Source organism: Temnothorax americanus, unplaced genomic scaffold, assembly GCF_048541705.1.
Source record: "Temnothorax americanus isolate GAGA-0224 unplaced genomic scaffold, ASM4854170v1 Scaffold32, whole genome shotgun sequence".
In the NCBI taxonomy this organism is placed as follows: domain Eukaryota; kingdom Metazoa; phylum Arthropoda; class Insecta; order Hymenoptera; family Formicidae; genus Temnothorax; species Temnothorax americanus.
In genome coordinates, this window is record NW_027509464.1 from 716167 (window position 1) to 742556 (window position 26390).

A 26390-nucleotide genomic window follows, 5' to 3' on the forward strand; every position below is an offset into this window, starting at 1 on the left:
ATAGGTATAAATAATTGTATAGGGTGCTGCAAAACGATCTTGATCTCCTCCGAATGTGTTTACATAATTTTTCAGCATGCTGTATTTAAGGTGATTCGGCAGGAAAGATTAATACATTTAATACGAAAAATGATAATCATAATCATAGTGAAAAAAAGTTCATATAAACATGATTCCAATTCGGAATAGTTTCTGAGATAGACCGAGTTGAAGTAAGATTCTTACTCACTCCACTGAAGTCTTTCGACTTCGCTCTATTGGATTTTTATTTGGAATGAAATGAAGAGTGAAATCTATGCAAATAAAATAAAGACAAAAGCATTGTCTGCTCGCATGTTGAATGCTTCTGTGTCTCCATTAAATCCCCATTAAATTATGACCGTATCAGCTTCGATTAGCAACACAAAATCTTGATATACGAACTGCAGCGAAGTTAACGATTTAATCTTTTAATTTTTATATAAAAGTGAGAATTTATCATTGAATCTAGCGGGTAATGTATCTTTATTTATATTGCAATATTTTTCTTATTTCCAATATATAAATTATTTCTATCTGCTATTCCAATTCGGATATAAACTTTTTTTCTTCATCATGATTAATGCTTTTACTTCTTGATTTTTTATCTAAATCTCTCCTTGTATCTATAATTTTTATTATATTTATAATTAAAATTAAATTCTCTAAAAAAAAATATCAAAGAGGGTCTTATTAACCTGCGGAAAAGTATAATCCTACTCAACCAATAATACGTTCATTCCTAAAACAGAATGTTATGCATTTTAGTTACGTCTAGTAACTCGTCGCTAATTGTAAGATACAAATGGTAAAAGAAAAATAATAATTGTTAAATATCGGGCCAAAAATTACAACTAAATCCCAAAACTGATTTTATTTAGTTATATCTTTCAATATTTTTTATCACGGTATATACTAAACTTTGCCAAATACATGCATTAGTAACACGAAAACGTGTTACAATCACTTCATACTTTACTCAAAACTTTTAAATCTTTAACAAACCTTTTATAAACTGAAACATATATCGGATAAGAGTCAAGATTGAACCCAGGAATCTACTAATTACGAATCAACCGTTTCTATACAAAGCCACGCTCTATTTTAAATTTTATCAAATGTATTAATTTATTGTTCTCAAAACGAATTACGATCACTTCGGACTCTCATTCACAATCTTTAAATATATGAGATAAAGACATATGAGGTGTCAAACCCAAAAATCTGCAAATTATGAATCGACCGCACCTACATGAAGCTATCATCAGCGTCATCATAAATTTTGCTAGATGTTTCATATTTAATATTTTATATTAAGAGAGTCATGTACCGATTATGATGATAATCAAATAAATAAGAAATGCCAATATAAGATCGGACTGGATCTTTTGTGCCTAATAATTTTAATATTTTAATTTCATTCAAATTATATATTAAAGATTATTTATTATTGTGTAATAATCAAGTGGAAAACTGTTTAAGAGCGCGACTGTTTCATCGATCGATAAAACTAAATTGATGCTTCTCGTTAATAGACATGGGGTCATTGGATCATTTGTAAATATCTATTTTCTTCTAGTAAAGAGCTAAGCGAAGATGTCATGTCATTGACAACCATATTGGCGCTAGCTGGCAAAGGTTGCGGCAACGACAAAGGATGCGTCGAGCTGGAGACGTTGGTCTCGTGGGTTTGAGCGTTGACGGACCAGTTCCTACATTGCTGGACGTACTCCAATGTTCTGCGGTAGGAGTCCTGTCGCATACCTTGAGGCGGCTTTATCGGCGAGCCTTGTTGCGACTGGCTAATATCTCTGCATTGTATTTCCGGCAACGGTCCACCATGTTGATCGCGATAACATTGATTTCCATAAGTCCATGCGCAATTGCAGTTGTACTGAGCAGGAGGATTCGTGCGAGTTTGACAATTATGCGCGCAGGTTTGTTGCTGCTGTTGCATTCTACAGTTAGTCTGCTGAGCGTTACAAAGTTGTGGTGACGTTCTCTTTGACCCGCCGCCACCGTCGTTGACCAGCCGATGCGCACCACTGGGATGAATACAGTTGTTGACTTGCAGGCAGGGCGCTGTGGCCGATTGTTGAGTCTGCTGTTGACAGCTTTGAAGATTTGTCGCGAGCGTATTCATCGGTTTACCCTGGTTCGCATGATTCAATTGAGAACAATGAGGTGACATCGGACCGCACTGATTAGTCACTGGAGACTGTTGGGCAGAGTGTACGTTGGGCATTTGACTATTGGACGTTGCCATAGGCCTCGTACATTGACCAGAGGATTGGCTGCACTGAGCGTTCGGATGAGCAATAGCTGGCGGATTGGTCATGGGCGCAGTCTGCTGAGTGCAATGCGGCGATAATTGCTGACAATTGTTCGTTAGCCGCATCTGTACGGTGTGATTGGATGATGTGCAAGTCTGATTAGAATGATGACCGGCTGGGCCACCGGTGCCATTGCAGTTCGCGTTCATTTGACCCGCGCAACCGTAACCCGAATAGTAACCATGATGCGAGTGGTTTTGAGGACAATTTCTAGAAAGTTGGGCAGAGTTCTGGGGCAGGTTTTGCGGCGCGTGCTGCGGCGCTAACGCGCCAGCCGCGGGAGATGTCAACGGCTGATCGCTTAAGTGAGCCGAAGCATAATGAGAACTCGGTGACATGACTTGACCCGCGGCTGGACTTGCCACTTGTCCGCCAGTGACTTGAGACCCATAATTTGGCGGCGGACAATACTGCGACGGAGGTTGAGTCGTACGTGAATTCGGACACTGACCATAAGACGCAGACGAGGGATTTTGATAGTTCGGACAGGGTTGTTGAACGACTTGCTGAGAAGAATAACAGTTCTGTTGATGTGACTGATGCGATTGGTTGTAATTGCACGTAGGTTGCACCTGTCGCTGATAATGCAGAGGATTCGTGCATATCGGCGATTGGCAGATCGGTAAAGGACTACCGCGATAACTGACTTGATTTCCACCCGCTTGAACCTATAGTGGCAATATAAATTTCGAGATTAAAAAAAAAATTAGCATGAGAGAAATATATTACGGATCTGAATAGTTTAAATAACACACCAGCATGATTACCTGATTCAAATACTGCATCATTTCGTCGGGAATAACCAGCTTGTTTTCCACCATTTCACCTTCGCCCACCTCATCCAGAATCACCTCCTGATTGGGATGAAGCTCGGGCTGAAGCTCGGGCAGCTGTGCCGATCTTGGCCTGAGCGGGATCGGAGGAGAAGTCCTTTGGGCCGGGTTACTGCGAATGGGTTCGGACATTCGTCGATCACTCGATGGTTGAGTACAATGACCGCTCGGATTATTCCAGTCGCTTGGCATCCCCTGAATGCTCTGCATAAAAATGTTACACAGTTTAAAAACCACTTTCTGTCTTTCTATACGACAATCGTAGGTACGAGGCATACCTGCAGGGACATATTTTGCGTTTGAACGACAAGATTATTCGTCGAGTAAGGCCCCTGAAGATGATTCTGATCGATTCTGCTAGAAGCGGTGCTCATCTGGCTGCTTCGCCTAGACGTACCCGGACTGATCGGATCGTAGAAGCTCTCCGGTCCTGGGCCCATTCTAACGGCGCTAACGACACTCGCCTGGCTGCTCCTTCGGCTACTGAGATCCGCCGATCTCATACTGCCGTAATAAGTGCTGACGGTGCTGTTGCTGTCCCTTCGCGGCTCACCGAACGGCTGCAACCTCAGTTGAAGATCCGACAGACTTGTCTGCCGCGTCTGGCCGCCGCCACCCTCCATCTTCAAATCGGTAATCCTCTTATTGAGGTCACCGATATTACCCTGAGGTACGACACCGTGAATCCCGCGCATGTTGGCTACGCCGATCGGCATGTTCGGCATGCCTTTGGCGTTCAGTCTTCCTTTCAGCCGATTTCTCGACGTGGGTGCCGGCACTTGCAATTGCTGCTGCGATTCCATACCGCCGACCTGTGAATAATCGAGACAGTGTCATCCTTGACAAGAGTCGAAATCGAAGAACATCAGAAGATATATAAGCATAAAAAAGGCAAACCATAAAAAGTCATTCTGTGTTAGAACGGTTCTCTTATCTAGCGAAATCCATACATGTTTCTCGAGCAATCCTCGAAAGCTTTACCATGGCGCGTAGCGCTACAGGAAGATCGGCGATGTCCAAGTCGTCGGGTTCCTCGTTCCACGGTTCTTCGGCGAGGGCGATTCCGTCACCGGTGAGAGCGCCCATCCCCGCGACCTCGTCGTTACAACCACCCACCAGCGGACTACCCTGCTGCTGCATGATCCCGGGCGGACTGTTCGCCTCGCTCTCGGATTTGACGCTGGGACTTGAGAGGCTGGGTGTCTTCGGAGGTAAATCCTCACTCCTGCTGGGGCTGTTACCTCCCGCGCCGGCCTCGTCGCTGCCACCGCCGTCACCACCGTTGCCGCCCTTGTGCTTCTTGTTCGCATAAAACTCGGCGCCGTGAACAGTCTTAACGTGCTTCCTCAACGACGACGGATCCGTGTACCTCTTCGTACAGCCGGGAGCTTTGCAAATGTACGGTTTCTGGACAAGGAAAGACAATTAAATAGATATAGAATTTTCAGGCAACAATTACTGCTGATCGTTCGATCTATCATGAGCGAAGAGACAATCAGACGATGACTACTAATCCACGAAATTAATATGTTATCTAGCACTTGTACCCGTCTTTCGAAACTTTTAAAAAATTTATTTTTTTCTTTTTACAGTTAGGAAGAAAAAGGATAATACCTCGCTGGAGTGCGTTCTGTTTTGATGCTTTGCTCTATCGCTGGCGTTGCTGAAGGCTTTGCTGCAGCCAGGATACTCGCAGGTGTATGGTTTCTCGCCGGTATGAGATCTGAGATGAGTCTTGAGGTTCTCCAGTCGCGAGTAGGCTTTGAAGCAACCCTCGAACTGTATTCAAAACGATATGTAATTTATAGCTCTGTGCAATACTATTATGTAATATAAAAATACAGATTAAGTACAATTCTCGAACACGCTATTCGATAACCAGTGTAGATATTGAAACCAATGAAAAAGAATACGAAGAGAAAAAGGAAACAAGCATTTAGAGAACGCTATATGCTGCATTAAAAAGTAATCGCGTCCTCACACTTTCATATCGCTAGTTCGCAATTGAATTAATAGCTACGTGTTTCTTTTAATAGTTCATCAAAGCGAAATCGTGCGCGATTCAATCTCTTGCCCTTATCTAGTTATCAGCGATATTTATTTTCTCAATAATTTCTCACCGTGCCGCGTCGCCGTACATATTTCCCGCGTCGCGCCAACGTACGCGGTACAGTCCGTGACCATATTTCGAAGCGCCGATAAGTTCACACCGCGCCGCGCGCGTTTCACGGTACGTACCCCACGACGCGATCGCTCCGATTTTCGCGTTCGTTTATTCATCCCGGGGCGAATCTCGAATACGAACGAGTGCCGGGGACATCGAATTTAACGGCGTTGATCATTTTCGTCGTACGAATCGACTCGGGCAGCCGCTCGATTAACAGCATTTCATGATTGGAGTTGCGTCGTGTCCGGAGCAGCACCTGAAGCACCGTTTCGGTAACCATTTTCTAATATACGTATTTTCGATATTTTGCTCGTCTAGCGAGAGCTCGTTCGGAAAACGCGAAAAGATGTCGAGAGACAAGCTGTCGCGACGGTATTCAATCGAAACGCATAATCTCGCTTCTTGTCTCCTGTTGACGGACGCGTCGAGATTTCTCAGAATTTCGATCGAGAACGCGTCGCGCGTAACAAGTCGGTATAGTGACGAATGCATGGACGAGCGATCGCCATGACGATCATCCTTTACATCCTTAATTAATCTGTTCGCGCGCGATTTTCAGTGCTCGTAATTGTCGACGTCTCCGTCAGAAGAATTCGCTCACGGACACGCATGTGCATTACTCCGAGTCTGTGATTGAACGTCGAGGGCGTCGGATAAATGCAGAAACGGATGGAGTTGTGGTACGCAGACATCGTTACAACGGATTGGTCGAGATGAACGCAGCTTGTCGACGACGGTGAGTCTTTTAAGAAACCTTTTTTAGAAGTGGATTTGCGAAAAATTACTTTAAGTAAGAATAAAACCATATCTTTTCTCTTTTAATTCAGGATTCTCGAAAATTTACAAAGTATGAAATTAATTTAAATTGTAACAGAAAAAGAATTTCTTTTTTTTTTTCAATTTTGTCTCCTAAAAATTTTGTAAAATGCATAATTAATTTAAACATAGGGATAAAAAATATTCTCTTTGAATTCTCTCCAAAATTTTGCAAAGTATGAAATCATAATTTGAATAAGATGGAGAAAAATACTTATCTTCTCCTTTAATTACATTTTATTGAAATTTTGTAAAGTAAGCAATAGAAAGAACTTAAATAGGAATAAAAAATTATTTAAAAAACCTTTTAAAATTATTTAGAATTATTATATTAGAAAGATTAAACATCCACATAACAAATTCTTTCAAGATTATCTTTAGAGTTTATACGCAAAACACAATACAAATCTGTTGTTCGCATAAGTTAAATGTTTTTCTTGACACTTGTATGTACCAATTTAATTTCTACATATTATCTATACATGTATTATATCTTGTGTATTCTGTATGCATATATATGTATTTCGAATGACGAGAAATTATTCTTTGTGGAATACGTAATATTTTTGCGTACATTAATGCTGACGTGTTTCGTATTTTATATGTAATTTTATTCAAAGTTATCGAAGAAGCGCAAACATAAATCTAATAAAAGAGAGGTTGTGCTTATTATTAAATCATGAAATAACAGATATCACATTATGTTTAGCGTAATTTCACTCTTTCACAGCATATCGCTATAGAAATAAAACTATCACTAAGGATGAAATTTACAAAAATTATATTTTATACAAATATACTCAATTAATTAATTAATAGGTACTTCAATTAAATTGGGGTATTAATTCAATTAAATACTCCAACAAATTAATACTCTAACAATAAGTTCTACAATCGATTGCTATTTTTATTTAAATGTTTTTAATAGCTAACAGTAAAAAGTCAAATAAAACGCGCTCTGAAATAATGAATAGCGATATTTACGAAATTTCTTAAAGTCACTCTGCCAGCATTTACAGCGCGTTGTGATTGATTAATACAAAAAATTTTCGGTCGGGAGAAACAAGTAAGTACTTCACTTACGGTACACTTGTGTGGTTTTTCACCCGTATGCCTTCTCATGTGCACGACCAACATGTACTGAGCCTTGAAGGGTTTTTCCTCCCTCGAGCATTCCTCCCAACCGCAAACAAAGCTCTTCTTGTTGGCGTGTATGTGATCGTTGTTGATATGTTTCACGAGATCGTCCTGGTTTGAAGGGAGATGCATGCCAGATTAATGTGGATAAGACCAAGTCTTCTCGCTGAGATATATAGAGATAGTACGATATCGTTATATCTTTAACTCTCTTTTTTCCTTTCTCTTTAAATAATTTATAAAGAAATACCTCAACGTCGTGTAAAATTGATTATTCCCATTAACATTCTGCTCGATGCTCCGAAAATCGCGTATAAATTGTAATTATTCGCGTCGCTCTTAGCGCTCGCTTGTTGACGAAGAAATAAATATGATTAAGATATCGTCGCACGTCCGTATATTACCTGTGTAGGAAATTCGAGACCGCAGTCCCTCCAATGACAATTCGTTTCGATAAAGTCACCAGGTTCGTCTCTGAGGTCCTCACTCGGACTAAGACCTTGAGGGTGAGTCGGTGGGGCGGTAGTGGTGGTCGCGTTGGTGGTCGTTGTCGCCGGTTCCCTCTTGACTTTGGTAGCGGCCCGCCTTGAGGAAGTGTCGGCCTCGGCCGTCACCGAGCGAGTCGATGATTCCGACGCTTTTCGACACGACTCTACGCTCTATACGTGAAAAAGAGTGTGTGTGTGTGTGTGTGAGGTAAAGATAAAATTAAATAAATATCGTATTTTAATACATACATATATTTCTTTTATCTATTATTTAAATTCTCGGACAATTTGAGATCGTGAATGTAATGCTTGTAATTTCAAAAGTAGAGTATTTTCAAGTGGACACAGTTTGCGCAATTACATTCAAGTTCCAATCGCTCATTAATTATAGTAATTATATCAATTTATCATGAATTCATACGTGCGCACGATGCATGCAATTTTGCAATTATCACGTTTGTGAAACGCAGTGATTTGGTCGATTGTTGCAAACCCCCATAAATCGTTCATGTTGCTACTCTTTTCTCCTTTTGGTCTTACGTACTCTCTCTGATAGAGACATAACTCCAAATACTTAATTAAATACGTGTATGTGCAGGTTTCTCCACATCTGCACTATGTTGCGATACAGATTGATAGACGATAAGTATTCAAGCGCTGGCTAAACTATATATTCGAAAGTAGATCAATAAAAATTAGAATAGAATGTAAATTAAATGTTACATTTTTAACATTGTCACTTAATGTAAGCATTTTTAGGAATATTCTAATTGCTTCTTGCAACCACACGCGTAATAATTTAAGCAGAAATTCAGTTCAAGTTACTTAATCAGTTTTACAAATAAGTATTAGCAGAGATAAAAGTAACAAGAGCATGATAAAATGTTTTTAGTAACGATATATTTCTGAGTAGAAAAAGCTGATGATACATGAGAGAGCTATTGGTAGCCTAAGAATTTTTTTTTGCGTGACAACTTTAATATTTTGCGATGATAAATTGGCTTTGCTTCTGCGTTTTTATGTTTTTAAAATATACATATAAATGACGCGTCATAATTAATAAAATTGGAAACGCGAATACATTTGAGCATTTTGAAAGGTAATCAAACAGATTAATATAAATATAAAAACCTGTTTAATTTCTTACTATACAGCACAGTTATATAGCTTGCATAAAGAAATATCGCCTAAACATGGATCGCGAGAATTCCCGTTCGTATATAAGTACGCGACACGCGTATACGAGCACGACGACAACGGAACACGACGATGGAAAGCAAAATGCAAACCGATGCAAATCACGCCGGTAAACTTTACAGCGTGTGGACGCGGGGCAGAAAATGAAAACGCCGCGCCTACGTCGGCGAGCGCGCGGATGCAAATAAATCAGCGCGAGTCCGCCGCGACGATGGCGGTAGAGAGGAAACGACAAAGACGAGGAAGCGACGGACCCGAGTAAAAGAAGGAGGAAAGAATCGGCGGGAGGGAAAATAAAGGTGCGTTAGAGAGGGGGTGGAATCGGACGAAATAATGTGCGCGAGATTGCTTGTAACCCGAGGACCCTCTCGCGAGAGAGTAACCCAATCTTTTTCTCCATCTCTTTTTTTCTCTCCCTCTCTCGCCCCCTCTGTCTTCGTCGTTCCATTGTCGCCCATCGTTAGACGAAGCCAACGGGACGTAGCTGAGAAAGGTCGAGCGGGCATCTGATGGGGGGGTTACGAGAGTATACGATTATTTATTCCCAATGAATATCGATGACGGGCCACCGAGTGTATATCGTCGTACCCTCGATTCGCAATAACGATCGAATGGCACTCCCGGGTCGCTATTGCGAGCATATTGCGCTCTCCTCCTGACCGGAATTAACGTCTATGCGCCACAATACGCTCGTTGAATCTAATACCGATTAAACCGTGCTTGCCGTCAAAATGACTTAATTACTAGTATATTTAACGAGACTCCATTTGTTTTTTAGTTTTCTCGTTTGTTTGTTTTTTTTTCCACTTACCTCACTTTTCGGGGGCACACCAACTCCGTGCGGGCTGAGCGTCGCCGACGACGTGGAATGAGGCGGCACACCGGGGTACAATTGCGAATGAGGGGACAGTCCGTGGGTATGGGGGTGAGAATGAGGATGCGGCGGTGGCGGCGGTGGTGCGGGTGGCTGCAAGGAATGCGTGTGAGGTAAAAGCGCCGCCGCGGCCGCGCTCCTCAAAATGTGGGCCTGTAGCTGCTGCAGGTGCGGCGCCATGCTGGGATGCATGCCTAACGCTGGACTCATTGCTGCGACACAATGCAGATCGATTAATTACTGGTATATATGCCAGCGAAGTAGGAATTATTTAATAGAGAACGCTTCTTCTCCTTATGATTATTTGATAATGTGATATTTGCTTCGCGATTATAACGTCAAAAATGCAATAACTTTGCAACAGCAATCCATTTAAAATAAAAAAAAAGACCTTCAGGTGTTACGTGATGCAAGTATTTAAAGGATACCCGAGAATTTACGAATATTTGGCGATTGGTGAGTGATGATGCTTAATGCTTTACACGAATCGCTCGAATATGGTTGCAATAGGAGAATAACAACGAAATCGGACCGCATGTCCGTTCTTTTGACAGTCCGAGCACGATACGCCGGACTTCCGGCACGTAGGCTAAGCTTGCATTTCAATCGCGAGCCTCTGTTACGAGACCATAAAGTAACCGTGCGTAGGTAGGAACTGTACTATTAGATTGTGCATACATGGTAACTCGAATAAGTTCGTATTTGTCCAAATGCAATCTCCTTATAAATTTATATATTAAAATTATATTTACATTATGTGCTTTTATCATTATAATTATCGGCATAGCTTTGGTTGAATTAAGAATAAATATTATAAACGATTGAAATACTATCAGTGAATTCTGGTGAATTTAATTTCCATTAGCTATGGTACAAATGTAAATTAGGATCGCTGAAAAGTGTACAGGGTGAAAGCGAGATGGATAGGAAAGGGTGATGAAGATAGAACGGTGCAGGTGATGTGTATTTCACAATGGTGTATGCATCGAAGGCAAATTTAACGAGCAGGAACATCCTGCGGGTATTCGACGATGCAACGCCGACAAACGACTGGCGTGCCACGCCGTCTGAATTTTAATTCGTTAATTACTTCATTTAATCGCAAATTACCGGGCGTTCTTAACTCGCAAGCAAGAAGGTTCCCGCCTATATAATGGCTTTATGTGCACTGGTACTCGCCGCCTATCATCTTCGATCGTTCCTCAAAAGCGTACCTGCTCGCTAGAGCGACAATGTACCCCTTAATGTACATTTACCCTTTAATCCTGTCATCAGAATTTATTATTTGCTATAATTCATCTCTTATAAGCTATCATGTCTTATAAGCTTCATGTCTTATAAGCTATCTTATAAGTCATGTCGTATCTTGATACCCAACGCATATTTGAATAATCATGAAAAGAATTAACTCTCTTTTATGATAGAAATTTTGCAAAGTGATTATAAGTTGTTCAATATCTGACTGATTGGAATTGTAGGCGGATATTTTACTTACCAGCGGAGAGATGTCCGTAGCTTCCGCTCGCGCTACTACTTCGCGAACCGTTGACGATGGACGCCAAGCTATTAGGGCTAAATCGAATCATGCTGTCGATGTCGAACCTGTCCGAATACGGTGAACTGCTCAACGCTCTTTTCCGACTCGCCCTGATCGCTGAGGCTCGCGGACTTCCTAGTCGCGACGATGCTGAAACTGAAATTTAAGCAAAGATGAATTTAACTTGACATTTGCAAATAGAAACTTCCAACTTCCAGTCTCCAATTACGTTTTCAATCTCACTCGCTCGCCATTCCTATGTCAAACAACCTGACAGAATTTACAATTTAATTACCACTGTCATGTGCTAACATTGGAAGCCTTGGAACGCGCATTTTTAGCATTCGCTGAGGTGGTAATCGGGTACATAGGTAGTAAGAAGTCAGATGGAAAGTGAAGAAAAACCAAGAACGTTAAATGTACGGAGAGAGAAAGAGAGAAAGAGAGAGGGGAGAAGAGGGAGAGGGAGAGAAGCGAGAGTCGAAAAGACCGAAGGAGAGAGCCCGATCTTGTGGCTTGAACATTTTAGCGGCGATTTGCCTGCGACCGCAGCGTAACGACGTAATATACAAACCACTTTCTTAAGAGCGTGGTGGCGGCTCGCTTGTACGTACCATCGTTGGTTACATGGTGGCGGTTACGCTCTCTCGTCCTTCTCTCGGCACTGTCAACTCTCTCTCTCTCTCTCTCTCTCTCACTCACTCACTCACTCACTCTCACTCTCTTTCTTCTCTCCTCCTGTCCTCCCCCAACCAGATTTCTTGCTCTACCATCGCGGGATTAAGCCGCGAGTGCTCTCTACCTCGCTTTCGTACCCCTTTTTCTTCCACTATTCCTTCTCGTCCTCTCCCTCCCCTCCCTCTTTACCCTTCTTCTTCTTCTGTGTAAGGAGCAACGCGATACACAGAAGACAAGCACGAGAAGCGAGCCTACCCTTCTCCTCGGTTTCCACTCGGTTGATCGCTCGTTCGCGCACAACGGGTATAAAGTTACTCGCAGTTGGAGATCCCCTTGCTCGCCTTCTCCTCTCATTTTTTTTTTATTTGCAAAACCCGCTCTCCTCCTCCTTGTCTCGTCGCGCCGGCCTGCACGAAGGGCTCTGCTTTGTCCCCTTCATCGGTTATTAATTCGGTCAATGATCAAATTTACGGTGGTCAACGGCAGCGGTGGCGGCGGAACGAAAACCGACGGCTTAAACTGCCGTGCGGTTTTTCCGCATGACGTGAGATGCATGCTCAATGAACGATTTATCGGCTCACATTGCTACACTTGCTTTCTCGTAAGTTTGTTGCCGCGGTTTTCTAGGTATTGTAACGTTCGACTGGCATTTACGATTGTGTAGGTTGTGTTACGTTTTCCAAAAAATGCATCAAATCGAATTGACGATTAAAATACATATATAAAGAAATGTATCATACGACGATCGAATACCCACAGATTCTTTCGCGTCGTCTCGCAACAGGAATCGATTATCGTATCCGCCGAGACCAAAAAGTTGGCCCTACCATATCCGGTTCGCGTCGCGTCGCACACAGTTCTCGCTGACTTTAATGAATATGCGAATGTGGATCCTCCTTCGTTCCTTACCGTTCATCCCTCGCTCGGTCTACGAAAGTACCCTTTCCCCCGCGAGGGTTCCAGGACCCCGACACGCTCGATAAGTTTCAACTCCTCTCTTCGCTCCCTCGCACAGGTCGAACATGGGATTGAGACATGTAAATTGGTGCAATCGGGCACTCCGATCGGCGCGGCTCCTCCGATACTACTACGCGAGGCATGCCACGGCAACTACAGCGCTTTTCAAATTTTCTGTTTACCGTACTCAACTGAAGATCGATCGTTTCAACTCTTAGTTTCGTGTATCTTAAATTCACTTATCAAGTACATTATAATCAATATTTAAATTATTTTAATCGTTATATATATTTCGCAGAAATACCTTTCTGCTACACTGCAAAGGATTTAATATTCAACGTTTTAATCGCTCAAATATTTTGACGTTAAGATAGACAGAAAATTTCAAATGCTCAATTTACAATACTTTGATTGTTGAAAACACACGGATGTAAGTATGTGAAAACGTATGTGAAAATTGCGCATAGCGAAGAGATTGAGTCCAAATTAGAAAGAGAAGATAAAGAGGGCGGAAAGAGAAAATGTGAGACAACCTGTAGAGTAGGCGCTAAGGTGTTAATGAGGTCGTGTCGCTCCGAGTCGATTCAATTATGCGGCGGTGGCGGCTAACGAGGCCCCGTTTACCCTTTCGGTCGTCTTTTAGCCTCTCGGCCTCTTAACCAGTCGATCTCCTACCTGCCGGTAGTGCCACTACACCTATGGGGCTAGGCACGGCACACATAACTCAGTCACACGTACACACGTCAGCGTGGACATTAAAGATAGGATACATGTTATTGAACTTACCATCAATGGAGAACGGGAATTCGGACGATGCGAGGGTGCTGGCAGGACCTGCCGCGTGTAAGAGGTACTCGGGCCCCAAACCACCCAGTCCTGAAAATAAAGAAAAAAATAAGAAAATATTCGCGTAAAATATAGCGACGGATTGGCCGAGTCAGCGAAATAGACACCATCCCGGTCGTCGCTCGAAGAGGGAAGTAAAAGCGCGTTATTACCACGACACAGATCACGCGCGATGAATCAGATTCGAAGCGCTTTTGTACGCTGGAGGAGAGACTTCCGGCGGAAATGCGGGTCCCTTTTACGGGGCCTTCCGATTCGTCGTTTGTCATAGAAGAGGTAACGGATAGTTCTTGTACTCTGCTCGCGAACGCTTCTATCTGAACCTATGTGTACATATATGGTCAGATAATTACCGTGTAGTGAGGTGTTGGGACTGTGCGTGGAGGCCTGGAGTTGATGGTAGAGGTGGTCCATGTAGTTTATCCGGTAAGCGGGATGTAGAGCCGTATGTTCCGCGAGGGGATGACTTCTACGTAGAAAATCGCCACCGGAAGTCCCGTTGCCGGCAGTCCCACCTCCACCGCCGCCTCCACCACCTCCGCTGCCGCTTCCGCCGCCACCCCCGCTGCCGTTACCGGGTGTTCCAATTGCCGTCGAGCTGGATAATCTGAAAAGCGTAAACGTGAACGTAAGGTTAATCGAAAATGTTAAGTTAATTCGCTCACGTCTATTAAAAGAACGAAATACATTTTCAGAAATTGCTAATAGATCACGGTGTAAATGCGGGTTCTCTATCCCCTGCATATCTCCCCTCTCATTAACGAAACGTATTTCTACCGGGACGTTCGTGATTTACAGCGAGGAGTGAGAAAGAAAAGCATTCTTGTTTGACGGATGAAATTACGACACACTTCGTGAACGCGACAAATGGCGCGTGTCTCTTCGTCAAAGCTCCTATTCGCGTCGCTTCTTGACGGAGACAGGTGTCTTCCGTCAATGGCACGGCCGTATGATCAAAGTATAACTTTGTTCGCGGGATAATAAGATAATGCGTTTTTGTTTGTCATTCTCGCTGACGTCACAATGCGCGCGCTCGTTCGCTTCGAGGAACGGTGGACCGTGATCCAGAAGAGAGGAAACAAACCGCGCCGCGAAAGAGGCAGGCGCGTCTCGTTTTGAATGATGGCAATTCGCCACGCTCGAAACATCGAGAAACGATGCGTGTCCGGTGCCTTCAAAGATCCTCTTCCTCGACGTCCGAGTTCTTCCGCACTCAAACTCTACTAACGACAGTCACGTGCGAGTAGAGCTGCGTCTTTCAAGACATCGCAGTTAAGAACGCGCTTATATCCTTCATATTAAATATTACAATAAACCAGTATATTTACGAATCAGTGCGCACAAACTTATCTGCAGTAATAAGTTTTTTGAATGCTAAAACATACAAATCACGAGAAGGTCTATTGTATTCTCCGAAAAATTTCAAGCATCAAGAAATAATCACAAAAGTATTTTTCTTTGAAGTACCACTTTTTACTCTTTTTTAAAGTTTCTCATAAACATGTCATCGTCCTGATCCATGAAAATTCGTCATCAACGCCAGGTAGCCCGTGTTTTCATTGAATCCCAACATCGTCACATTTAATAATAATAATCAAAACAGGTCGAAGCTTCTCATCGAGATCACGAGAGAACGGAAAATTTCTTAGCTAATCGAATCTCGCGGTCAAACGGAAAGAAGAGTGCCGTGTGTGGAAAAAAGCCCTAATATCACAATGCAAATATAAAGATTTAATTAGCCGGCGGTGATTACGATGCGTCGCGAATGATAAAGTAAATAGCACCCTGCGGAACAAGGACAGAGGGAGCGATTGGCGCGTGTCGCAACGTTTTAAGGCGGATTACGATGTTTGAGTCGGTCGCTGTCTAAATATTGGCTCCGCGCTTCCACGAGTTTGCTGAGTAAAGACAACCGGGTCGGCTGTTTGACTTTGCTCAGTGTCCACGGATTTTGATTACTGCCTGTTGGCTGCCCGCTTACACTGCATGGTCGAACGTGTTAAAACATTTGTCGCGATACTCGTTGACAGGTCGAGAAATCTCTCAATTCCGCATTCGTTCTCGTGGCCACTAACGGCAGAAAAAGATGCGAAAACACTTTACGCTACTAGCGCTTTTAAACCAGACACCAAAGATGGCAAATTATTAAATAATTAAGATTCTTACAATAATATATTAATCAACTTGTACAAAATAATGGAAACATATTAGCATCGAGTCGATCGCGACGAATAATCCTTTCGCAGCGATTTAATAATTTCCTCTAATAAAGCGGCGACGCCGGAACAAAAATTAGAACGCTTTGACAGGCTGCTTAGTAGTGGATCCCGTAAAAAAGTCGACTGAAAGAGAGAATCAGGAGGGACCATTACAATGAAAACATCGTCGACTCCGCCGGGTTTGGCATACTCGTGTTCCCCGTTTTTTCTTTTCGCACCGAGAGAGAAATGGCCGAAAGAGAGACGGAGATTGAGAGTTCTCATAGTGGAAACGGAGAAGGAAAGGAATGGAAGACAGAGAGAGAAAGAGCGAGCTGTGTCTATTTCCAATCCTGCTGACTGCCAGATGACTCGAGGTATGGTTCTGCCTCTGGCTGCTGTCCTTCCTTCCTTTTCTACTGCTTGCCTCCTTCTCCCTTTGCAGCCACCGCTTTAAGCGTCTGTCACACACCGTCCGCGAGTTTTTAAAATATCCATGCAACCGACGACACATATCCGACGTGCCAGATTTATTTTCTCCGGTGAAAGAAGAGTGTGGGATATAAGAATCGTAAGAGCAAAATATTTCTTGCAAAAAGTACTTCAAATTAAAATCAGTTATTTCATCTAAGACGATATAGCGACATAAAACGACATAAAATTTTCATTTTTATTAATAATCGTCCGGATCGTTTCTTAGGTTAAACCATATATTCAAGACACGCGTATATGGTGCGGTGCGAGAAAAAAAATTATTTTTTTTCTTCCTCTTTCTTTTGCCTTGCCGTACCTCTTATTTTCACTCTTCTTTGTTTCCGTCCCCTCGAAATTCGGGCTCTCCGTCTCGCGCACGCGATCCATCCGCGACTTTCTTCTTCCACACTCATGCCACGCCACGGCTTTCCGTCCCCGTCGAAACAGCCCCCCACCGACAGATAAAACTCGAGTCGTTAACTCGACACGCCGGAAACCGACACATCTATCTTTATCTACGACCCATCCGCCTCGGGAACCCCAGGGATCTTCTTGAAATTCTTATGGCCAACGCTCGTTCCTTCTCGGCGACGCTCGGCTATATTGAAATCGTTCATGTCCGATCTTTCTTTCGAAGTTTAGGCTCTTACGGTCATTTTTCGTATGTAGTTTCTAAATCAAATGCAATCTGGATTAATACGGACCATTGTTTGGATGATTGCGTGATTTGGATTAATTCCGTAGGAAGCTTTCTCCGTACACGTGCGCATCAAACTCATTGCAGAATCGCGTAGCAGAAGTGCAATTCCCAATAGTCGGAATTGCAGAATAGATGGGAATTCTTTGAAATTTCGTCGGCGATAATTCAGTGATCGCCGGGCAGACACGCGACGTCTCGGTCGGTTTAATCTCGGGAGGCAGAAAGAGGTGGAGAAGGGTCGGCGAAGCTGGGTGAAGAATTAAGGTTCGCAAGCTCATTAACGTGACTCGTGGTAATGAGGCGAGCTAAGCGGTGCCCGGGAACATCTGCCCGGTTTCCCTGTTGCCTCGGAACTTGAAAAAGAAATATCGAGACCGCGACGAGACGCGACGGAAAGAAGCTCGTGTGGGTACCGAGGGGCGAGGACGAAACGGGGTAAAAGGATGCGGCTTAAGCACGAGCCGAAAGCCGATCAGCGCGATATGGTAAGGCGAGAGAGATTAGGCCCTCGCCAAACTTCATCCCTCTCTACATCGGATATGCGTAAAGCGGTGTAAGATGACTCCTTATAATTTGCCGAACGATAATCCTGTGACTCGTCAAAAAATTGACGCTTTATAATGAGAGTTGTATCAATCTTTATGAGCCCAAGGGAATCCTACGTCATTAATCCTCGTATTATTGATCGGATAAGTGACGCAATTATTTTTCCTACGTTATTTAAAGTAGAAACGGCGGGCTTTGATTCAGAAGACGTTGAAAGTGCGGTGTATTTACGAAGTCTCAAGTTATAATATTTATCGCTGTGCCGTTTGCTGAACGCGTTGTCACGAGGGCGATATGTAGAGAGGAGAAGAAAACCATGTGGCGCGAAGACTGTATGGCAGCGCGAATGGCACGCGCTTCAAACGCGACCGTGAAAAAGAAGAGAAGAAAGAAAGAAGGAAAGTGACACTGAGGGATTATCATTTTTTAAATATTATCACCAGTTTTTTTAATATTATCACTGCTACGCGACGATATAGATTATCTCCCTGGCAAGTTATTGTGGAAATCCGTTTGGAATCTGTGACGAGAAGAGGAAACAAACAATGCCATTCACGTCCATTTACCTCGCGGATTTCTACAGTAGCCTGCGCCAGTCATTGACTGTTGGTGAAGCTCCGTGCCGAGCTCGAGATAATTTTTCACAACTCTGCACACTCTTCGCGGGGTGATCTATGGTCGCGATCCTGGCGCGAAGCCAGTTTCGCGTTTTCTCGACTGAGAGTGTCGGCGACTTGGACGCCGTAGTGAACGTCTTAAGCCCCTACTACGAAAAGTCGTGAAACGTCGCGGGCCTAAAGGCTGGAATTATTTTCGATGGACACGCAGATATAGTTCTGCGCCTGGCGCTTACGCGCGGGGTCGCGGGTTTGAGTCATATAATCTTATATTTAGCGCGCCTCGGGTCCTTCGAGAGTTACACCCTTCTACGACTTCGACGAGTCCAAGTGAATTTCGTACAGCGAGATCACTTGTATACGCAAAATTCAAAAAAGATTTTCTCCATTGTTTAATAAACTAGTTTACAAACATGCTTTTATATCAATTATATACGGTCTGAGAAATAGTAAGACGCGCTAATAACAGCGAGGACGAAGATGAGCGAGGAGACTCGGGAAACACGTCTTGCGCCAATAAGATTACGCGCTCGAGAATCGGGTGCGACGCTTTCAAAACGAGTTCGGAACGAGCGAGGAAACTCGATTACGATCAGGCAGAGCCTCGTTAATCAAGGTATTTACACGCGAGATCGGTCGCCGGTCTATCGATATGCGAAACGTCGCCGTCGCCGTCGCCGTCGCCGCGGATCGATCGGAGCCGCGCCTTCGCTGCAAATCCGGCCTAACGGCGCACTATATGCTCGCTCGTAGTGTTATTTATAGGCTATTCGAACGCTGCGTAGCGCGCGTCTCGCGTACGTGCGTTTAATTCATTTGAGCCGGAGATTCGTCCTCGGATACCTCGTAGAAGACAGACCGTGCCGCTCGTAAGTTATGTGCGAATTAGCAGTCTGTGCTATTAGCACGCGTCGGGATATTTTTTCTTTGAAATTTCAAGATTTAGATATCACTGTGGGCTACATTACAAATGTATGCCGCTACCTCTGTTTGATGTTCGTATGGCGTTTGTGTTATTACATTTGCATGAAACTTTACTCACTACCCATAAAATCACGCGGCGTTGAAATTTACAAGCTGTAGATTGTTATCGTTGATATCAATCGCCATTATGACTAAATAAGTAAATTAGATAACAAAATAGGGATTAATCTGCAAGACAATATTTAAATTAAAAATTATGAACTTGGATCGCCAGATTTTACTGTTTCTCGACAAGTGACGCGATAAGCAGTTTTGTCGCCTGGATACATAACCGAGCAACGTTAATGCGCTTTTTGTGTTTCCGCGAAAGAAATTTATCGTACCAGCCGGTAGATTTATCGCGGTTCTCGACCAATCTCCACCTCAGCCTGATGTATCCTTCGCGACTGCGAAATCACAAAACCATGCAGAATCTACTCAGCAAATAGGGTAATTATATATTAATGTATCGAAAACTAAACGCGCGTGTAAAGTAAATAACGAAAGAAAAACTAATAAATATTGAAATCTTTTTCAAATTATTTGCAAATCAAATATATGTAATTAAGCTTTTACTAGCTATTCGTGATAAATATTTCTCTAGCTCTGAGAAATTATTTTCTAACAGTTTTATCAACTACCGTTAAATTAATAAATTACTTTCGCGTTCCCAGCAGGTTTATATCACTTATATTTGTGCAATAAGATAAACGTCAATATATTATATACTTCGTCAAATATTCACTCTATCGTGCCTCTACAAATGACTTATTACCATAAACAGTTTATCCGACAACAGGATATTCCAAAGTGTGACCCACGCCTCTTTAATGAACGTTTGTTGCCTCACCATTCCGACACAGCTGAAACACGCGATTTACCCGGTAGGATTCGATTATACAAGGATACGTCCCTTCGTAGGTTTTGTACGTGCGACGCTTACCAATTCCCTGCCTTTCGGGTTCCGGTTGCAGCACAGAAACCGCGCTGCCTCTTTGTCGTCTCTGCCTTTTCAGGTTTCGGTAAAATCGACATGCGAGGCAGGCAGGTAACGTCGTAGTCGTCGACCAGGCGCCACTAACGAAGTAATTCGTGCACAAAAATGTTACGCGCTGCAACTTGCATTATTCATCATTGTGACTCTTTAACGCTGGAAAACCGTTTCACCTGTCTTGTCGAATATCGATATTTTCGGAATTAAACTTTTTCATTTATAGACATTTTCCCAAAGGCTAATTATTTAATATCGAGTACCTATTGTGTGTGTGTGTGTGTGTGTGTGTGAAATCATTTATAAAATCTAAAATTAAAAAAATTAAATGCATTTTTAAAAACAATACATCACTATCATATAAAATGTATTTTACGATATATATAGAATGTATATAGAATGCGTCTCGTTAAATAACAATAATTGTATAGAATGATGTGTAAAATTACTAGGATATACATTCTAGGATGTATATACATTCATACTAGGTATACATATTAATGTGTATTGGTCACAATATTTGTTTCAATGATTTTCGAAAAATAGGAATTGTTTCCAAAAAAGATAAAACTTCTAACGAAGTAGGGTTTAAAGCAAACAAGCTTTAAAACGAGTGCCGCACGGAATGCATTCATCGCACAGGCAGGAAAGATCGGCATCCGTAGAGGGCCGCAGGTAGACGAATATGGTGGGTACACCGAGAGCCGTGACTAATGACTCTATTGACGGGGAATCGAAGGACGTTTATCGACACGAAGAAGCTCAAGGCGGTACTTGTTTTACACACGTGTTTCCAAACGTTACTCCAAAAAATTTGTCCCTTTTTGAATTACGATGAGAAACACATCGCCCTCCAAACATCTTTCACGATTTTTTTATGTGTCATGGATGCGTCGGGAGGAATTTTTTCGGTTTGGTAATGAAGATTTTAGTTATGCTCCGGCGTCTCTCTCTTGTTCCCTCTTTCTGCTCCTCTTTCTTTCTCTTCCGCGCGCGGAGTTAGAAGAACTACTGCGTCTTGTCACGCTTTTTAAGTAGAACGCTGTAACGCGCACGTGATTGCCTCGTACAATTACCTGCGAATCTCTGCCCGTCTCTCCCTTCATCTTCACTGCCGGCTCGGCGCGAGAGACGTATATCCCACGCCTAATGTACAACATGGCGCGAACATGACACAAAACTACGGAGAACCCCTTTTTTTATCGCGACGCCACGCTTCATTCGGTCCGCCTGAAATTACGCTCGCTCTCCAATCTCCGCTCGCAATATGGGATAAATGACGGGCCTATAACGCTTTGCCACCGGCAATGCTGAAGAAGGGCGATTACAATATTGAGCTTGTGGCGCGGGACATCTTATTTTCGAATGTGCAAAGTCACGTTTATTTTTGTGATACCGTTTCATAGTAGACAAAATAATATTGGAATTTTACTCTGCTAATTATACAGATTCTCACACGCACCCATACACACTGTTGTGACAAAGTAACGCGAAGCAAATTGTAAAAGATATAATCCGAAGATAGCGTTTCGCACGCAAAATATTCATTTTTTAAAAAACACGAATCTTCAAGTAGACATTTAACACATAGACGTTTGATCTCGCGTTACGTATATATTTTCTCACCCGACTCTCCCTTAAATTCTTTTATACCCCGTCGATTTCGTTACACGTATAAGAAGATATACAAACGACGCTGTAATCGCACGCGTGTGCTCGCGCGCGAGACAAGATCGGTCCAAAAGCGCGCGAGCCTACAAGGTTCCCTCTTTTCCACCTTCCCACCTCTCGAACCTTACCCGTTCGCGCGCTAATAAAATGCGCTCCGTTCGTTCGCTTCTCGCAAAGCCCTCTTTACATTTACATGGCCGGGCCGCTCGAAGCGGCTGGCTACGTGGTCGTGAGGACATCGCGCTCATGAATTTATCTCGCGTTCTCCACTACCAACACACACCGTGACGTGTCCGGGCACTTCGGGCGCGAAGGAGGAACGAGGGAGGGAAAGGGACAGGACGATCTTGGTGTCGCTTGACCACGGTCCCACAGACATAGAGATTCCAATCAGAAGTTTCAAAATTAATCAGCGGTCTTACGTTTACGATTTAATTACATTACAATGGCACTCCAAAACTCCAATATTATATATCGACGACTGATGCGCTTAAATATTAAAACTCAATTTCTTTTTCATTAAATTCAGTTAATCAAGCTCATCAGTCTGAGATGCTTACATAGCTTCATCATATTTAGCGAAACGCTTTAGGCGAGAATCGTCATGTGCATATTTTCTAGAATATTTATCGAACCATGTTCTCTTTCGTTAGCGAGCATCCTTTCAAAGGCGAAGCGAGTCAATTCTGAATCGCAGCCAGCCGGTTCGCGATATCGCGATTCGATGTGTAGAAGCGAGGATGAGCGCACTCGATGCTTGCACTTGCACGCGATACCGAGCGAATTGTAAATAGTAACCGGGGGAATGGGGGATTGGTACGCGAGCTACGCGTCGGTGGCGATCGAGCCGAGGTAGGATCCAGAGGGGGTCCTAGGGCCCAGGTCCGGCCGGGAGCGCGCTGGTAGAGGAACGAAGACGGGACGGGACGGGATGGGACGGGACGCGCGGAGGAAGAAGAGAGAAGGTAAGGTGGAATGAGAAGAAGCGGGAACGCGCACAGGGCTGCCAGGCCGCCGGCGCTGGGCCGCGCGTGTATCCGCCCACGTAATCTTGATTGTCGACACACCTCCACCTCCGCTGCCCTCCACCGCGAAACGCACCAACACAACGACCCGCGTGCGAGCGCGAGCGCGTATCACCTTCTCCGATGTATCGCGGATACGTATCGTGAACGCGAGCCCCAGAGGCCCCGCCGGGCACCTTGTGCACGGGTCCGGATGCAACCCGCGCAATAGGCACCAGGGGCGTATCGGAACCTGGAAACTGCGTCGTAAAGTCATTCCCGTAATTGAATCAACGAGATATATGTAATTGTGATCGACGGATCGCCGGAAATGCACGCGAGGCCGCTACGGCGGATCGGATCTGCGTTGCTTACAATTAGCCGGGGTGGTGGTCGCCGCATACGAGTATTACGCCATCCGACTCAATTGCACGGCGCTGAATAAGCGTGTGGGGTACATGCAACTTCGGTATAAATGGGGAATAGAATATAATTATTTACGCGGTATAATCGTGAGCGTGAGACGCGCTATCTCGTTATCTCATCACGCGGCCCGTTCGGAGAAGCTCGCTGCCGAAGAGTCACCTCCGTATTAAACAATCGAGATAATTTGCGCGGCGACGAACTGTTTGCGAAGATAGGCCACTTAATGGTGTATCTACGTGTACAATCATTTGAAAGAGACTTCATTTCGCAAAGCCGATCGTTAATGTTTCTTCGTTAACGTGCGTCTTTTCGAAATGACATAACCTGAACAGCACAATATTCAAAATCAAAATATAAGACGTCTTATATCTTGATTTTGGACATTGTGTTGTCTGGGAAGGCAAATGCAAATTCATTGAACTTACTCACGCTTTTTAGTACAATCCTCTATTTCTGTGTCACTTTTATGTCATTGTTACGCATCACTTTTCGTTGCACGCCATACTACGATCCGAGTGTGCATTTCCCTTCGTTCTCCAGCTTCTATCCGACTTTGTGCGGGGGTGACTTCCCCCGCTATTCGTTGCAGAATGGGAGCTTAGACAGGGAAACAAATGAGAGGCTGCGGACTATAATGACGCGGACAACGGGAGGGGAAAGGAAAGAGGGATAAGAAATTGGATAAGAAAGTAAGGTCGGTTGTGGTGGTACGTGTTCAGCTGCATTTGCGCGCGCGCATACGTATAATGTGAGCGTGTGCGAAAGCGCGAAAGGGAAGAAAGGAACAGAGGGGTCGAAGGGGGACGAAGCTAAGGTGGAGGATTTATGAACGACCGAAACAGGCTGCGAACCCTAGGCCCTTCGCCTGCTTCTCTTCCTCCGCTTTCTTTTTTCCTTCTTTTTTTTCTTTTCTTTTTGTTTCGTATTCCGACCTTAGCGCGAGTAGTATATACCTGGCCCTGTCTTGCCGCACCGCGCCACATCGTGAGCCGCGCTGTATGCACGCAAAAAGCACAGTTTCATCTCGTCTCCTTGCTCTCCATCGCTCTCCACCTGCATCTTTTACCGCCGCCCGTCTCTCTTTACCTAAATTTTACATTGTCTCCATCGTGGTCGTGACAAGTCGTCGATTCGATTATGCACCTCGCTCCGCAGCCCTGCTGTTTTTTTTTTTGCCGACAGAACTTGCGGTTAACCGCGATCACGTGCCATTCTTAAAAGAAAAATCGACTTCTTACGCGAAATTATACATCTCTATAAAAAATTTGATTACAATTTGACAGCTGATATATTCCGATTTTAAATTTTAAACGTAAAACGAGAAATGTTGCCTCAGTCTTTGGTATGTTAGATTTCGCGTGATAAATTCACCGACGGAAAACACCAGTGGCGGGAATAAGCAAGTCGTAATTTCGTAATGCGAGGCTCCACCTGTATTGAGACGGCAGTGCGGTCTCTCTTAATTAACACCGCGTTACTCGTAGCGGGCACCAATCGAGTTCCGAGATCTAAAATCAATTTAGATCCCCGATCCGCGATAGCCTCTCCGTGCCTACCCTCCCACGAAACTTTCCGCGGTACCCCCGTCGGTGAAGCCGGAGAGCACACTACGGGGTATCGTGCCCTCCGCATACACGATCTCTCCGGAAGGGAGGAGCGACAAGAATGGAACGATGCGGAGGAGCACAGCCGAGAGGTCGGTGTTGTTGCTGTTGCTCTGCCGCTGCTGGTGGTGGTGGTGATAGTTACGAGGATCCATGGGGGCCTTACGGTGCCCCGTGGTATAACGTGGGTAACTTAATATTCCGGGTAATAAATAAGAGAATGCGGCTCTGTCCGCCCCACAAAAAACTTCCCGCGGGCCAAAGAGCAAGACGCCCACGTTTCTCGTAGTATCTACAGTACGCGGAGTGGTCCGTCCACCCACCTCCTCCACTTTGCCCCGCGAGCGGGAACTTTGGGGGTCCCGCTTTAACCTCTGTGGCCCCCACGCTTAACACCCGAACGTTATCCCGCCGCGGCATCGCGTAATTAAGTTATTACGCTCGCGGGGCAACCGCGGCGCGGGGGCTCTCGCCCGCCGTACGATGGATGTACTGCTGTTCCCCCTACCTCTCTCTCTGTTGAGAGGAACGAAATTTCTTACGAAGAATTTCGCGCAAGGGCAAATGATAAAAACCATCGTGTATTATTGAGATACGTAGGAAAAGTATTTCACAACTTCACGATACGTATTGCGCTATATTTATCATTATTTTTAACAATTACTTTTAACAATTATATATGTATTAATAATGTTAACTTAGAAAGTTTTGATCCATATTGTCACGATACATTTCGCGTCGTAAATCCAGCTGCTTAATACAAGGTCTCTAACGTAACGCGTAACGTTAAATGCATAATGAAAAGAAGAATCATTAATGATGCACGAACGTGACGATTATCATTATCTTAAAAAGAATAAAAAATTTCGCTCTACCTGCGAACATGTTTTCAACTGTCGTTGATCATTCCTCACTTATCCTCCGTTATTATGGAAACATAATCTACTTGGATAAAGAGCAGGTGTTCAAAGATGCGTTAAAAGAAGATCGCCGTCTCGACACGGATCATAGCGTGTACGAGCTTGACCGTTAAAAATCGACCTGTATAACTTTCCCGTAGGCAAACGCGCTTAACCGTCATTATCCTCTTGTATTCATTTTCGCCCTGTTTGCCGATACATATGTATAGTTGGGTTAAGACAGGTGATTCATACTATTTACGAAATAATCATACATTCTCTAAAAATGTTGCAATCTCTAAAAGGAGAAGAGCCAGCTACAAATGTATCTATTGCATACATGTGCATATTTATTTTGGATTATAGTTTGAGCTACAAAATTTACAAACCAATTTTACAAAAATAAAAATTAAGGA

At 43.7% G+C, this 26390-nt stretch overlaps 1 protein-coding gene across 1 annotated transcript in view; it reads right to left on the bottom strand.

Moving 5' to 3' along the window:
- Positions 1–189: 189 nt before the first annotated feature.
- Positions 190–26390, bottom strand: part of Ci (transcriptional activator cubitus interruptus) — a 77841-nt gene continuing 51640 nt past the window's right edge. The window contains exons 2-12 of the mRNA XM_077413078.1: positions 14235–14488; positions 13822–13911; positions 11359–11556; positions 9801–10075; positions 7709–7963; positions 7251–7415; positions 4799–4963; positions 4166–4591; positions 3463–3996; positions 3119–3388; positions 190–3019 (exon numbers count right to left, since the gene is read on the bottom strand). Of these exons, the coding sequence (XP_077269204.1) occupies positions 1562–3019; positions 3119–3388; positions 3463–3996; positions 4166–4591; positions 4799–4963; positions 7251–7415; positions 7709–7963; positions 9801–10075; positions 11359–11556; positions 13822–13911; positions 14235–14488 (4090 nt within the window). The 3' untranslated portion in view covers positions 190–1561. The remainder of the gene's footprint in view (positions 3020–3118; positions 3389–3462; positions 3997–4165; positions 4592–4798; positions 4964–7250; positions 7416–7708; positions 7964–9800; positions 10076–11358; positions 11557–13821; positions 13912–14234; positions 14489–26390) is intronic.